At 45.5% G+C, this 12,615-nt stretch overlaps 1 protein-coding gene across 5 annotated transcripts in view; it reads right to left on the bottom strand.

The window, feature by feature from the left end:
• Positions 1 to 12,615, bottom strand: part of COL14A1 (collagen type XIV alpha 1 chain) — a 222,187-nt gene that overhangs the window by 82,559 nt on the left and 127,013 nt on the right. For all 5 annotated transcript variants that reach the window (XR_005724651.1, XR_005724650.1, XM_040261792.1 and 2 more), the window contains exons 27-33: positions 11,866 to 11,989; positions 11,522 to 11,665; positions 10,025 to 10,189; positions 9,406 to 9,444; positions 9,128 to 9,266; positions 4,435 to 4,577; positions 786 to 895 (exon numbers count right to left, since the gene is read on the bottom strand). Coding sequence is in view for 3 of the 5 variants with exons in the window: in XM_040261792.1 (XP_040117726.1) it covers positions 786 to 895; positions 4,435 to 4,577; positions 9,128 to 9,266; positions 9,406 to 9,444; positions 10,025 to 10,189; positions 11,522 to 11,665; positions 11,866 to 11,989 (864 nt within the window). In the remaining 2 variants the exon portion in view is untranslated. The remainder of the gene's footprint in view (positions 1 to 785; positions 896 to 4,434; positions 4,578 to 9,127; positions 9,267 to 9,405; positions 9,445 to 10,024; positions 10,190 to 11,521; positions 11,666 to 11,865; positions 11,990 to 12,615) is intronic.

Raw genomic sequence — 12,615 nt, 5'->3', positions numbered from 1 at the left:
TACCCTCTGCTACATGGTTCCTCAAAGTATGAATCTGGACCACTTCTATGATAGCAGACCAAAATTTGCTGGTCCAAAATGTCTCTTTAGAACACAGATTATTTCAAGCTAAAAATAACCAAGGTCCAAAAGATTCAGAAAGAAACGTTGAGCTTCATGTTAACTGCCTAAAAGAATCTAGACAGAAGGTCTGCTCCCAGAACAGGGCTATTACCAGCAATATCTGCAAAGAATATGGCTAGGTGTGTGTGTGGAGGGGACTCTCTGTCCCGTTAACTCGTTTATTTACTGAACATTTGCTTTTCCACCTCCATGTGAATGGTCTTCCTTCCTTTCGAAGTCCAAACCCAAACCACTACTTACATACTCCTCTTTTGTCTTTTGCTGAAGATGATACTTAAGGTAAGGTTTTGGCTATTTTGGTGAGTTACTCAGTTTTCCTGGGTCTCCCCCATGTATATATGTTATTAAACTTTTGAGTTTCTCCCATTAATTGATTCTTAGATCAGCCAGAAGAACCTAGAAGGACAGTGGAAAATGTCTTCTTCCTAACACTATCAAATCTCCTGGGGTACTGGGTGAAAGCATACATTTTAGGATCCTATCCCAGAACTACCATATCAGAATCTCTGGGCAGTTCACAAGCCCCACAGGTAATTCTTACTATAGGAGATCCAAAGTGCTATGTTTTTATTATTATTATTATTTTTTTGCACTTCTCTCTTGCTTGGCCTGCAGTAAATAGAATAAAGAATATATATATACACATACAAGGCATTACTCACCTTGTGAAAGCTTCCATAGAAAATTTTCCTAATTTCAGGTCCTTCAAAAGTAACAGTCTGAAAATCCCCACTGTAGTCGTAGTTGAAATATGTTAGGGTTTTCCCACCATCTAATCAAACAAAATAAAAGATTAAAAATATTCTAGAAAGTATTAAAATGGGTAATTTTTTAAAAAGTCAACTCAAAATCATATAACCATTGTTTTGAAGCTGTGTTTTAAAGTAGTGAGTGGATAACAAAACGGCCTTGGAAGGCCCTAGGCTTTCAGTTGGCCAAACTAACAGTGAACCACGCGGTGGTGATGAGGTGGGGCCCCGACACTCCTTCTTCCTCTGCACCTCCCTGCCCGTCTGCATTCCCATAACCATTTGGGGAAAGGGCGGTCTGAAGTTGGAAGTGGAGGCAGACCAAAAGGAAGAAAGAAGCTAATCAAGTTGTTACCAGAGATGTCCCTGATCTTTGCTCAAAACTCATCAACCCTCTAGCCCCACCTTTAGCAGGAATATCCTTGCTCAAAACCTGCCAACTCCCCACCTTGAGCAGGAGTGTATGTAAATCTTTAAGTGAAAGGGTCCAGAGATAAGAAAGGAAGCTATAGAAAAAGAAAAAAGAACCAGCTGGGACCAGGATAGTGATAAATCTGACCTCCAGCAGATTGTGAGTCTCATTATACTTTGATTTTACTTTGAAAAAAGAAAGTGAAGTTGCCCAGTCGTGTCCAACTCTTTGCGACCCCATGGACTGTAGCCTACCAGGCTCCTCTGTCTGTGGGATTCTCCAGGCAGGAATGCTGGAGTGGGCTGCCATCTCCTTCTCCAAGGAAATGGACATTTCACTATATTAGCATAGTAAATGACATACTTACTAACTGGCAGCCATTAAGGACCACTCCCTTGGAAAAAGCCCTGCCCCTTCCCCAGTAGCAGAGGAGGGCATGGCAACCCACTCCAGTGTTCTTGCCTGGAGAATCCCATGGACAGAGGAGCCTGGTGGGCTACAGTCCATGGCATTGCAAAGAGTCGGACGCGACTGAGCGACCGAGCACAGCACTTCCCTGTGGACTCGGGCAGATGCCTCGCCCCTTGTCTTTGTCTTTCTAAATCTCTGCCCAGCGCGGTGAGAAGCTGATCTGTGAACTTAGTCCCTGCTTCTCCATTCTCGGGTCACTGAATAAAGCTCATGCTGTGTTAACTGCAACTTGGGTTTCCCATTTGCCTCCTTAAGCCTGAATGGAAAAGGAACCCTCCCCCATCTGGGGCAGAGAGTCTGGAACGGGCTAGGGCCCGAGCAGGGTTCACAGGACCTAATTCAGTAATAAAATGTTAAGAAATAAAAACCAGACTCTGCCTTATTTAACCACTGAAGCAACCAGTTCTCTCAGGACATGTAACTTACACCTTTATGAAATAGTCATAATCCAATGTGTCTTTTATTATGAACATTATGAACAAACAAATAAACAAAGACCTTCTACTCTTGAGTACTTCATGTTACAAGGAACATTTTATTACAAAAAAAAAATATTTTTCTCACTAGTTCAGTCCCGGGTTACAATTAAATTTTTCGTTTGGTTTTCAAAAGGAGCAAGTATTGATCGTCTCAAGAGACTTCTTTGTTTTCCAGTCCTCGTTGTGTGTAGTTAGCAGCTTACACCTTTTTAATCTACAGCTTTGCCTTAGTTTCAGTATCAAAGCAAAATGCTTTCAATGTTTAGCTGTTGATTTATTTCCATGTACTAAAAGCTCTGTTAACAAACACTACTTGGAATAAGCTTAAAATGCTTTCCTTATCCAAATGTTTGAGTCAGTACCTAATAACAGCCACCAAATTTTGGATCCCAGCTTGACTGGAATCTTACACCAAAAATCTATGTAGAAAACTCAGGGACGTTAACCCCAAACCTGAGAATTCTCTAAGTGATGATCACTTGTGACTTCCAAGAACAAAGGTTAAGAAGTTTCCCTCACTGTTTCCTCCTCAACTTTCCAACCTCCCGACGATGGAATTTCTCATTCTTCACAACTATTCTCTCTCCTTTCTAGACTCCTCTTATGATGCCCTGACCCAGTTTTGGGACTTAAACTTCACACACCCATCAATACCATTTTCAAATGTATATTTCCATCCCAGATTTCTTCCCCAAACATACTGCTTGCCAACCTGATGTTTTTTTCTCTGATGGGAGAGAGGCACTGCAACATTGTGACTTAAAAGAAAGAAATATTTTCTATTCAGATGACCAAAACATATTTCTCATATATACTAGGCCTTCGTCTATGGTTCCGGCTCACAGTTCCTGAAACCCTTGGAATTTCCTGCGGTGAGAGCAATACATGTGCCTTTGTTATGTTAATAAGGCAGCTTTTGGAAAGCCCTCAGGTCACCTAAGGATGCGGGCTGGTTGCCTGGAAAAGCAATCCTGTACTGAGAGGGTTAGAACTCTCAGTGCAAACCCCATGCTCCCAACTCAACTTCGACGGAGGGGAGAGGCGCTGGAGCCTGAGTTCAGCTGCCAATGGCCAGTGACTTAACTAATCTTTCCTGTGTGATGAAGCCTCCACAAAAACCCAGGATGGGGTCCAGAGAGACTCCGGGCTGGTGACCACAGGGAGCTGCTGGGGGGTGGCGCAGGGTGGGCGTGGAAGCCCCTCACCCCTGCCCAGGCCTTGCTCCAGCGTCTCTCCCATCGTTCCTGAGTTACAGCATTTTATAACGCGCTGGTAACCTTTGGTAACCTAGTGTTGCAGGTAAAATGGAGAAGGAAACGGCAACCCACTCCAGTACTCCTGCCTGGAAAATTCCATGGATGGAGGAACCTCGGGTCACAAAGAGTCGGACACGACTGAGCAACTTCGCTCTCACTTTCTTTTCCCTTTCTTTGGTAACCCAGCGCTGTGGGTAAAAGGCTTCTCTGAGTTCTGTGAGCCACTCTAGCAAATTATTAAAACCTGAGGAGGACTCTGCAGGACCCTCTGATTTAGAGACTGTGGGTCACAAGCACAGGAGACAGCCTGGATGAGCAAGTGGCATCCTGGGCTGGAGGTGGCTGCTGGCACCTCCAGCCTGCGGTAGCAGACCGAGCCTGCCGCCGCCGGGAGGAAGGCCGCCGTGCAGCAGCCATCCTCGGCCTGGGGCTCCAAGGACACCTGCAGGCAAACAGCGCCGACTGAAGCTGAATTCTCAGATACCTGCTGCTGCCCAAGAACGGCCTGGTATCGTGTGAGCGCCGCGACACTCCCCAGGCCCAGCTCGTATGTTGGAATTGGGTCCAGGAGCCCAAAAGAAGCATCCGACATTTACCATTTCCTCATAGAAGTGACCTCTGACCCCAGCCCTCCCACTGACCCTCCTGGCACCAACCCTGGCCTCCCTACAGTCTCCCCATCGCAGGACGTGTCTCTTTTCGCCTCGCTCGCTACTGAATCCCAGAACCTGGTGTCGCCACACAGTAGGGCCTCAGGGAATGTTTGTTGAAAGCCTGAGTAGGCAAGTGAATGACTCAGCTGTCAACACAGTCCATTATTAGTATCGACCAACGGTTTAAAACAAGTGAGTTACTCTATAATACACACTAAACCGGCAAGATGGCACACCACGTACACAACCCATACCTGTGTGTGCAAGTGTTTTGTAAATAAATATACTTACTATCTAAAATGACTCCAACCAATGGGTCAGAATTTTTATTTAAAATCTCCCAAAGAGCAAAGGGCTCCTCTGGAGTGTCAGGAAGAATCCGGAACAGAATACTGATTGTATAGTCAGAGGGCAATCCTTCTGGATGTAAGTATCTGAAAAACAGAAGAAAATAGTATGTTTTACTATATCCCTCTTCAAGAAGCTATTTATTTGATTATAAAAGCAAACACACTTTCACTATTTGAAATGAAAAAAATATCTTTTTCTTTATTAACACGTGAAGAAGCTGAGAAGAAGCAAATAAACATCACCATTAACCCCATTTGGAAGGAAGTGATCCTTCTTTTGGGGTCATGCATTGCCCTCCAGTCTTTAAAGAATGTCTCTAAGTCTTTGTCCAATTTATATAATTTTGCCCCTTTCTTTTCTTAGCGTCGTTTACTACATACTTCATATTTCCTTAAATATTTTAAAGAGCATGATATTTAATATTTGTACAACCTTTGCTGGTTTGGCTATTCCATAATTTATCTGACCAGTCACTTCTTATTAAACAATTAAGTAGTTTCATGTTTTAGTACTATAAATGTTTATCCACAGTCTTTTTTGGGGGGTTGGGGGGCTTTCTCAGTGGCTCAGCTGGTAAAGGAGCCGCCTGCACTGCGGGAGACCTGGGCTCCACCCCTGGCTGGGGAACATCCTCTGTAGCAGGGCACGGCAGCCCCTCCAGTATCCTTGCCTGGAGAACCCGTGGACGGAGGGGCCCCTCCTGCAGCCTCACCGCACCTCCCAACAATCAGGGGGGTTGCTCACATACTTTAAAGATCTCCCTTCAAGCAGCAATGTAGCCTTTTAGATACATAGGAGACCCATAATATGTATTAATTAAATTAACAAATATTTGGTGAATTAGGTGGGAATTTAGTGTGAATTTAAACGTGAAAGTTTAGGGAGGTCAAGAGGGAGGGCACATATGTACATCAATGGCTGATTCATGTTGATGTTTGACAGAAAACAACAAAATTCTGTGAAGGATTATCCTTCAATTAAAAATTTTAAAAGGTGAAAGTTTGATTTGCATACGTTAAATATATATGTATGTATTCATTCATTCAAAATTTGTTGAGTGCTTACAAATTACCAGACATGGTAAAACACAGTAAAGACACATCAGTGAATTGAACTTGCAAGGAACCCTTGGATGGCACTTAAACTTGAGCAGGGTGAATTATGCAGTGTATTAGAAGGTAATAAGTGCCGTCAAAAAACAACAAGAGTAGCATAATGGGGATTAGAAATGCTAGAATGCATTATTTTGGAATTTTAATTAAAGTTATCAGCATTGGTTTTACTTAGAGATTCATTGAGAGGATTACTATTTGAGCAAAGGTTCATTGAGAAGGTTGGAGAAGGAAACAAAAGATCCACTCCAGTATTTTTGCCTGGAGGGTTCCATGGACAGAGGAGCCCAGTGGGCTACAGTCCTCGGGCTGCAAAGAGTCCGACGCAGTGACTAAACAACAAAATTTCACTGAGAAGGTTACATTTGAAGAAAAACTCATAGGAGATGAAGACAGCAGGCCAGTGCAAAGACACCAAAGTGGGCTGTGTTTGGTAATTCTTGAGCAAAGACTAAGAGACAAGAGGTGAAGTCACAGAGGTAACAGCTCTCCAGATAACGTAGGCCCTTTGGCCACTCAAGAGCTCTGACGTTTACTCCAAGGGGAATGGGAATTGCTGGCAGATTGTGGAGTGACCCGATCTGATGTAAACGTTTATAAACCATCGCCCCGACTGCTGTTGGAGAAGAGACCCTAGGAAGGTGGGGTCGCAGGAGGAAGACAGGAGGCCGCAGCAATGGATGCAGGAAGAGGCAGGTGATGGTGGCTCGCGTCAGGGCGGGGGCAGCGCAGGTGGGGAGAAGCCACACACAGGGGGACTCCTTGGCAAACCGATGTGAGGCCTCAGGGGCTTCTTTGCCTAAGAAACTCGTTAGATGTCGTCATTGAGACAGAAAAGGTTGTGGGTGAGGCTGACTCTGGAGAGAGGAGCAGGGATGTTGTCTAGTAAGCAACTGCAAGCGTGCTAACTCGCTTCAGTCGTGTCTGACTCTTTACCACCCTATGGACTGCAGCCCACCAGCCTCCTCTGTCCAGGGGACTCTCCAGGCAAGAACAATGGAGCCGTGCCCTCCTCCAGGGGAGCTTCCCAACCCGGGGATCGAGCCCACGTCTCTTACATCTGCTGCATTGGCAGGCGGGTTCTTTACCGCCAACACCACCTGGGAAGCAATTGATTATATAGGTCTAAATTTGGGGAAGTAGGGACTTCCCTGGAGAAGGCGATGGCACCCCACTCCGGTACTCTTGCCTGGAAATCCCATGGACAGAGGAGCCTGGTGGGCTGCAGTCCATGGGGTCGCGAAGAGTCGGACATGACTGAGCAACTTCACTTTCACTTTTCACTTTCATTCATTGGAGAAGGAAATGGCAACCCACTCAGTGTTCTTGCCTGGAATCCCAGGGACGGGGGAGCAGGGTGGGCTGCCGTCTATGGGGTCACAGAGTCGGACACGACTGAAGTGACTTAGCAGCAGCAGCAGGGACTTCCCTGGTGGTCTGGCAGTTAAGATTTTAAGCTTCCACTGTGGTGGGTGTGGGCTCAATACTTGGTCAGGGAACTAAGAGCCCACACGCTGCACAGTGTCACCAAAAACAACTGGGGCAACACATATAAATACAAGCTTAGCAGTCCTCGGGATATGGTCAGCACTCAACTCTATGACACTGAAAAGATCGCTAGGAAGGAGGAATAGACAGAAAAAACAAGGAGGTCAGACACAGGTGCTGGTCCCCCAGCATCAAGAGGTAGAGAGGAAGAGCAGCCAGTGCTGCAGACGGGCGGTCTGTAAGGCAAACAGAAACTCAAGGAGCAGGAGGCCAGGGGGAGGCTGTGCTCAGCTCTGTCGGATGCTGGAGACACTCGGAGTGAGACGGGAGCTGGGAACCAAAGGCTGGAGTTAGCAAGGTGGAGGACAAGCACACTGCTGACGGCACGAACAGCCCAGCGGAGCAGGAGACGACTGCAGAGATGGCAATTCTCATTTTTGGCCAGGCCTCCAGGAATGACTTTCCAACATCTATTTAATATTCCTCCCTAGACAATGTCAAGTCCCAGGGACGGAGGAGCCTGGTGGGCTGCCGTGTGTGGGGTCGCAGAGTCGGACGCGACTGAAGCGACTTAGCAGCAGCAGACAACGTAAAAAGAGAAAATCTGCTGAAAGGCAATGTTAGATGTTGGATACTGATTTGAAATGTAAAGAAGCAGGTGACATCTTGAGAGATGACCCCTTAAACCAGGAATTCCTACTTTTGATGGGAGAGTTGGACTATAAAGAAAGCTGAGCGCAGAAGAGTTGATGCTTTTGAACTGTGGTGTTGGAGAAGACTCTTGAGAGTCCCTTGGACTGCAAGGAGATCCAATCAGTCAATCTTAAAGGAAATCAACCCTGAATATTCATTGGAAGGACTGATGCTAAAGCTCCAATACTTGGGCTACCTGATGTGAAGAGCTGACTCATTGGAAAAGACCCTGATGCTGGGAAAGATTGAAGGCAGGAGGAGAAGGGGACGACAGAGGATGAGATGGCTGGATAGCATCACCAACTCAACGGACATGAGTTTGAGCAAGCTCTGGGAGTTGGTGATGGACAGGGAGGCCTGGCGTGCTGTGGTCCATGGGGTCACAAAGAGTCAGACACGACTGAGCGACTGACCTGAATTGAAACTCAAGTATGTCTGGAGTTTGCAGAACTGCTGAAAACGGTCCTAGGAACCTCTCCACACATCGCAGGCTGTGCAGTGACTGCTGCTGCTGCTGCTGCTAAGTCGCTTCAGTCGTGTCCGACTCTGTGCGACCCCAGAGACGGCAGCCCACCAGGCTCCCCCCCGTCCCTGGGATTCTCCAGGCAAGAACACTGGAGCGGGTTGCCATTTCCTTCTTGCAGTGACTAGATAATGTGATCTTTACACCAACCATACGGAGTTGCTTTTGTGAATTCTCAAGGATAAAAACCCTCTGAATTCATGCCTCTAGAGTAAGTAAAGTGGTTCAGGGTGTGGGTTCCAGGGCCTGACTGCCGGGTACAAATCCCAGCATGATCCTCAACAAACTACACGATCTCACTCAGGTCATTTAGCTTCTTTGTGCTTTAGTTTCACTACTTGTAAAATCAAAATAACTAATGACTCTACCTCATACAGTTCTTGGGAGGTTTGAGTGAGCTACTATACATAAGCATTTAGAACGATGCCTGGTACATAGCCCCTGGAGAAGACAGGGCAACCCACTCCAGTGTTCTTGCCTGGAGAATCCCATGGATAGGGGAGCCTGGCAGGCTTCAGTCCGTGGGGTCACAAAGAGTCAGACGCGACTGTGTGACTACCACTTTCACTGGTACATGGCGGTACTATGCAAGCATTAACTATCTTTATATTTTTCTCAGATCAACAGATAGGAAAGTTCAACCAGCCTTATATGTGAGTCTGATGTTTTTAAAGAAATCTAAATATCATCTGCTCTATCCACCATGGAAAACTCTGCTGGGAATTATCATTGAAATTATGATTTCAAGTTGATTTCATTTATACAGTGAGATATAATAAACAATAATTGGCTTTAGTATCTTGCAATGGAAACATACTTGGTTGGCTGGGAAACCAGGGCATCTTTATGAAGTTGATAACAAGGATATACATTGAAGGTACCAGGCTCCATAGAGACCCCTTCCACTGATGAAAACTCCTTTTCCACCAAACCAAACATTTCCATCATCTTAAATCCTTGAAAAGAGAGAGGGAATAAATAGGCACATTAGGAATTTAAATTTCAAAATTAGTCTATCAAGGACTTAAAAAATCTGGACCCCAAAAAGGAGTTAATTAATATCCTTTGTATTGGGAAATCCCTGATACTGCATACCTGCAAGATCAATGCCGTCCTTATGCACCAGTGGGCAGGCTGGAAGACAAAACAAAGAAGATAAAACCCTGATTTAGATATTTTCCAAACATATTCTTCCCTTGTCCTGAAAACAGGAAGCTAACATAATCTTTATGGAAGTCAAGTGTAGAGGGAATCCAAACCAGATGCGGCTATGGCTTTTTGTGGATTCCTAAAGACTGAATCACTCTCACTTCTCCTGTTAAAACCAAAGTCCCAGCTTCCTTCTCATCTCCTGGGTCCGTTAAGATCGATGCTGGTCACTTGAGAGCATGCATTGGGAAAAGTCTCCCTCCCAGAGTGCTACCCTGATGAGCAGACTTAGCACATTTTTGAAAACTGTCTGCCACAGACGTTTAAGAGAGTTTCTTTCAAATACAGATTCTCACCTTTTCAGAGAAAGACTTTATCAACCTAAACTCTGGACCTAAGAGAGCAGAGGTTCACTTCCATACGCTCTAAACCACAGAACTATGTCTACATAACAAACAGCTCTCCAAGTCCTTTTGTCCCTTCAGATCAGGATGGGACTCATTGTTTAACCAGGATAAATATCTCAGCCTTCAAGCAACGTAAGGGCAAATTCCAAAGAACTAACTTGCTGATGCGGTTTCGCAGACAAAAGTAATCAACTCGTCTTCAATTTTCTTAAAGGCGTCGAAGTCATCCACAAAGAAGACGTGCCGGGCACTGGGCTTACTGCCGATGCTAACCAGCTCCGAGTAATCCGCATCAGCCACGCCGACAGCAAAAATGCTGTAGCCTGTGGGGCAAGGAAAACAGACTTCTGATTAAACTGCGTTGCAAGACACGTCCGCCCACATGTTTAAAATATGTTTGTTTAGGAGACCCAGTGGCGGTGGAAAATTCACCCTTCACAGTCCATCAGAAATCTGCATGGACACAATTCTCCATACAATAATTAACCCATCACCCCCCGGAGAGATTTTCCATTTTAGAGAGGCTTAACTAGTGCTTGAGGCAAAATAGTTACTATTTGAGTAACATCGCTATGTTTGCATATTATTAATCACAATTTTTGTATTTAAGGGATAAAGTGCAGTTGAAACAGAAACCTTATCTCAAATTTTTTTTTTTCCAGAAGTAGAAACGGGGACATAAACAGGCTTAGAAGCCCGCGGTGGGTCACAGTTCAGTGCTCGGCAAGTTCGTATTAGGCTAGTCCGTGCCCTGTGGCTCTGTAATCTTCATTCTGCGTTCTCCATCTGACAGATGAGAAAGCTGAGGCTGAACGGTTTCTGTGACCGGGTTCCCTCCCCTGGTTCTTAATTGGCACATAATTTTCTTTCTTTTTTCTTTTTTCAGCTGTGCTCTGTGCCCAGAATGGAACCTGTGTTCCCTGCAGTGGGAGCAGAGAGCCGCAACCCCTAGACCGCCAGTCAAGTCCTGTGCTGTACTTAACTGATGGAGCTTCTCTTCACAGGGCACCCTGCATGTAAGAAATGTCTTAGAGAAGATGCAGCAAGATAATAGATTTGCAACCCAGAAAGTATTTTTAAAGTCACATTGTCCAGACTTAGAAACATGTAGTCACGCTGATGTAGCCTATAAATGCACATTCAGAACACAGCAAGGCCAACAGTGTTACTGGGCCGCTGCTGCTGCTGTTGTTGAGTCCTAAGTTGATTCACTGGAAAAGACTCTGATGCTGGGAGGGATTGGGGGCAAGAGGAGAAGGGGACGACCGAGGATGAGATGGCTGGATGGCATCACTGACTCGATGGACGTGAGTCTGAGTGAACTCCGGCAGTTGGTGATGGACAGGGAGGCCTGGCGTGCTGCAATTCATGGGGTCGCAGAGAGTCGGACATGACTGAGCGACTGAACTGAACTGAAGTGAACTGAATGAAGTTGTGTCGACCCTTTTGCGACCCCTTGGACTGCAGCCCGCCAGGCTCCTCAGGCAGGGGATTTCCCAGGCAAGGAATACTGACGTGGTTTGCGTTCCCTTCTCCAGGGGAACTTCCCAACCCAGGGACTGAACCCAGATCTTTGGATGGGCAAGCGGATTCTGTACCACTCGGCCACCGAGGAAAGCTTGGTGGCCACTATCACTCATCTGTGTAAAGCTCACCGTCTGCTTGCATCTCTCTGGCGATTTTGTTCACATCATCTTGTGACCTTCCATCAGTTATCACCACGATGACCTTGGGGATGCCTCTTCTGGTGCCTGACTCTGCAGTAAACAAGCTATCTCGGACATGCTTGATCGCTTTTCCTGAAACAAAGGAAGGCAACTGTTCAGTTTCATTCGCTTCCACTTTTGTGTTGCTGGAGATGGAAGAGAAGCAACAAAGTTCTTTCATCAGTGAAAAGTCTTTAAAAAAACATCTATATTAGTATGCTTCAAAAAAATCATTTAAATAATTAGCAACAATTCATTACTTTGGGTTTTGGCTGGGCTTTTGGGGGTCTTACCTGTTTTGGTATTTCCCCCTTTGTATGAGATATGCTTAATTGCATCAAGAAGAGTCTCTTTGGTTTTGTAAGAGTTTAGTTTAAATTCTGTCCTGGGGTCATCAGTGAACTGAACCATGGCGACCTGAAGAGAGAAGGTGTGTTTACTTCTGTGTATATCCAGCCTTCCCCTGCGCCAGACAGCACACACTAGAACATGACTACAACCATAGTCTTAACTTCTTCTTTAACCCAGTCCACAGTTTCTGTGGTTTAAATTTTCACACAAGCTACAAACCAAATCTGAGGATACATTAACGAGCATTTTTTTTCTCCAAGTGCTTTCAGGAAGTAGATTAAAAATCTTTCCCTAAAGCATGAAGGCCTTCTGCCATCTCATTTCACAGGTGGAAAAATGGCAGCCGAGGTCTTCTACCTTGACAAAGTTCAGAGAATCGAAGTTCATTCTTTACAAGGATTTCTTTAGGAAACAAGCTTATGAAATAATTGCTACTATTCTACCTTTTTCCAGATCGAGAAACTGAGGAAAAGTCAAGTAACTTATCTAAGATTACTGGAGTGGCCACTGGCAGAACCAACAGTTGACGTCAGGTAATTCGACTGCAAAATCTGTTCTTCGTCACTATGCTATGAACGCTTCCCAGGTGGCGCGAGTGAAAAAGAACCTCCCTGTCAATGCAGGAGATGTAAGAAACGCGGGTTCGATCCCTGGGTCGGGAGGATCCCCCGGAGGAGGACACGGGACCCACT

This window comes from Oryx dammah, unplaced genomic scaffold, assembly GCF_014754425.2.
Source record: "Oryx dammah isolate SB20612 unplaced genomic scaffold, SCBI_Odam_1.1 HiC_scaffold_19, whole genome shotgun sequence".
Lineage (NCBI taxonomy): Eukaryota > Metazoa > Chordata > Mammalia > Artiodactyla > Bovidae > Oryx > Oryx dammah.
This window is presented reverse-complemented; position numbering and strand designations above follow the sequence as displayed.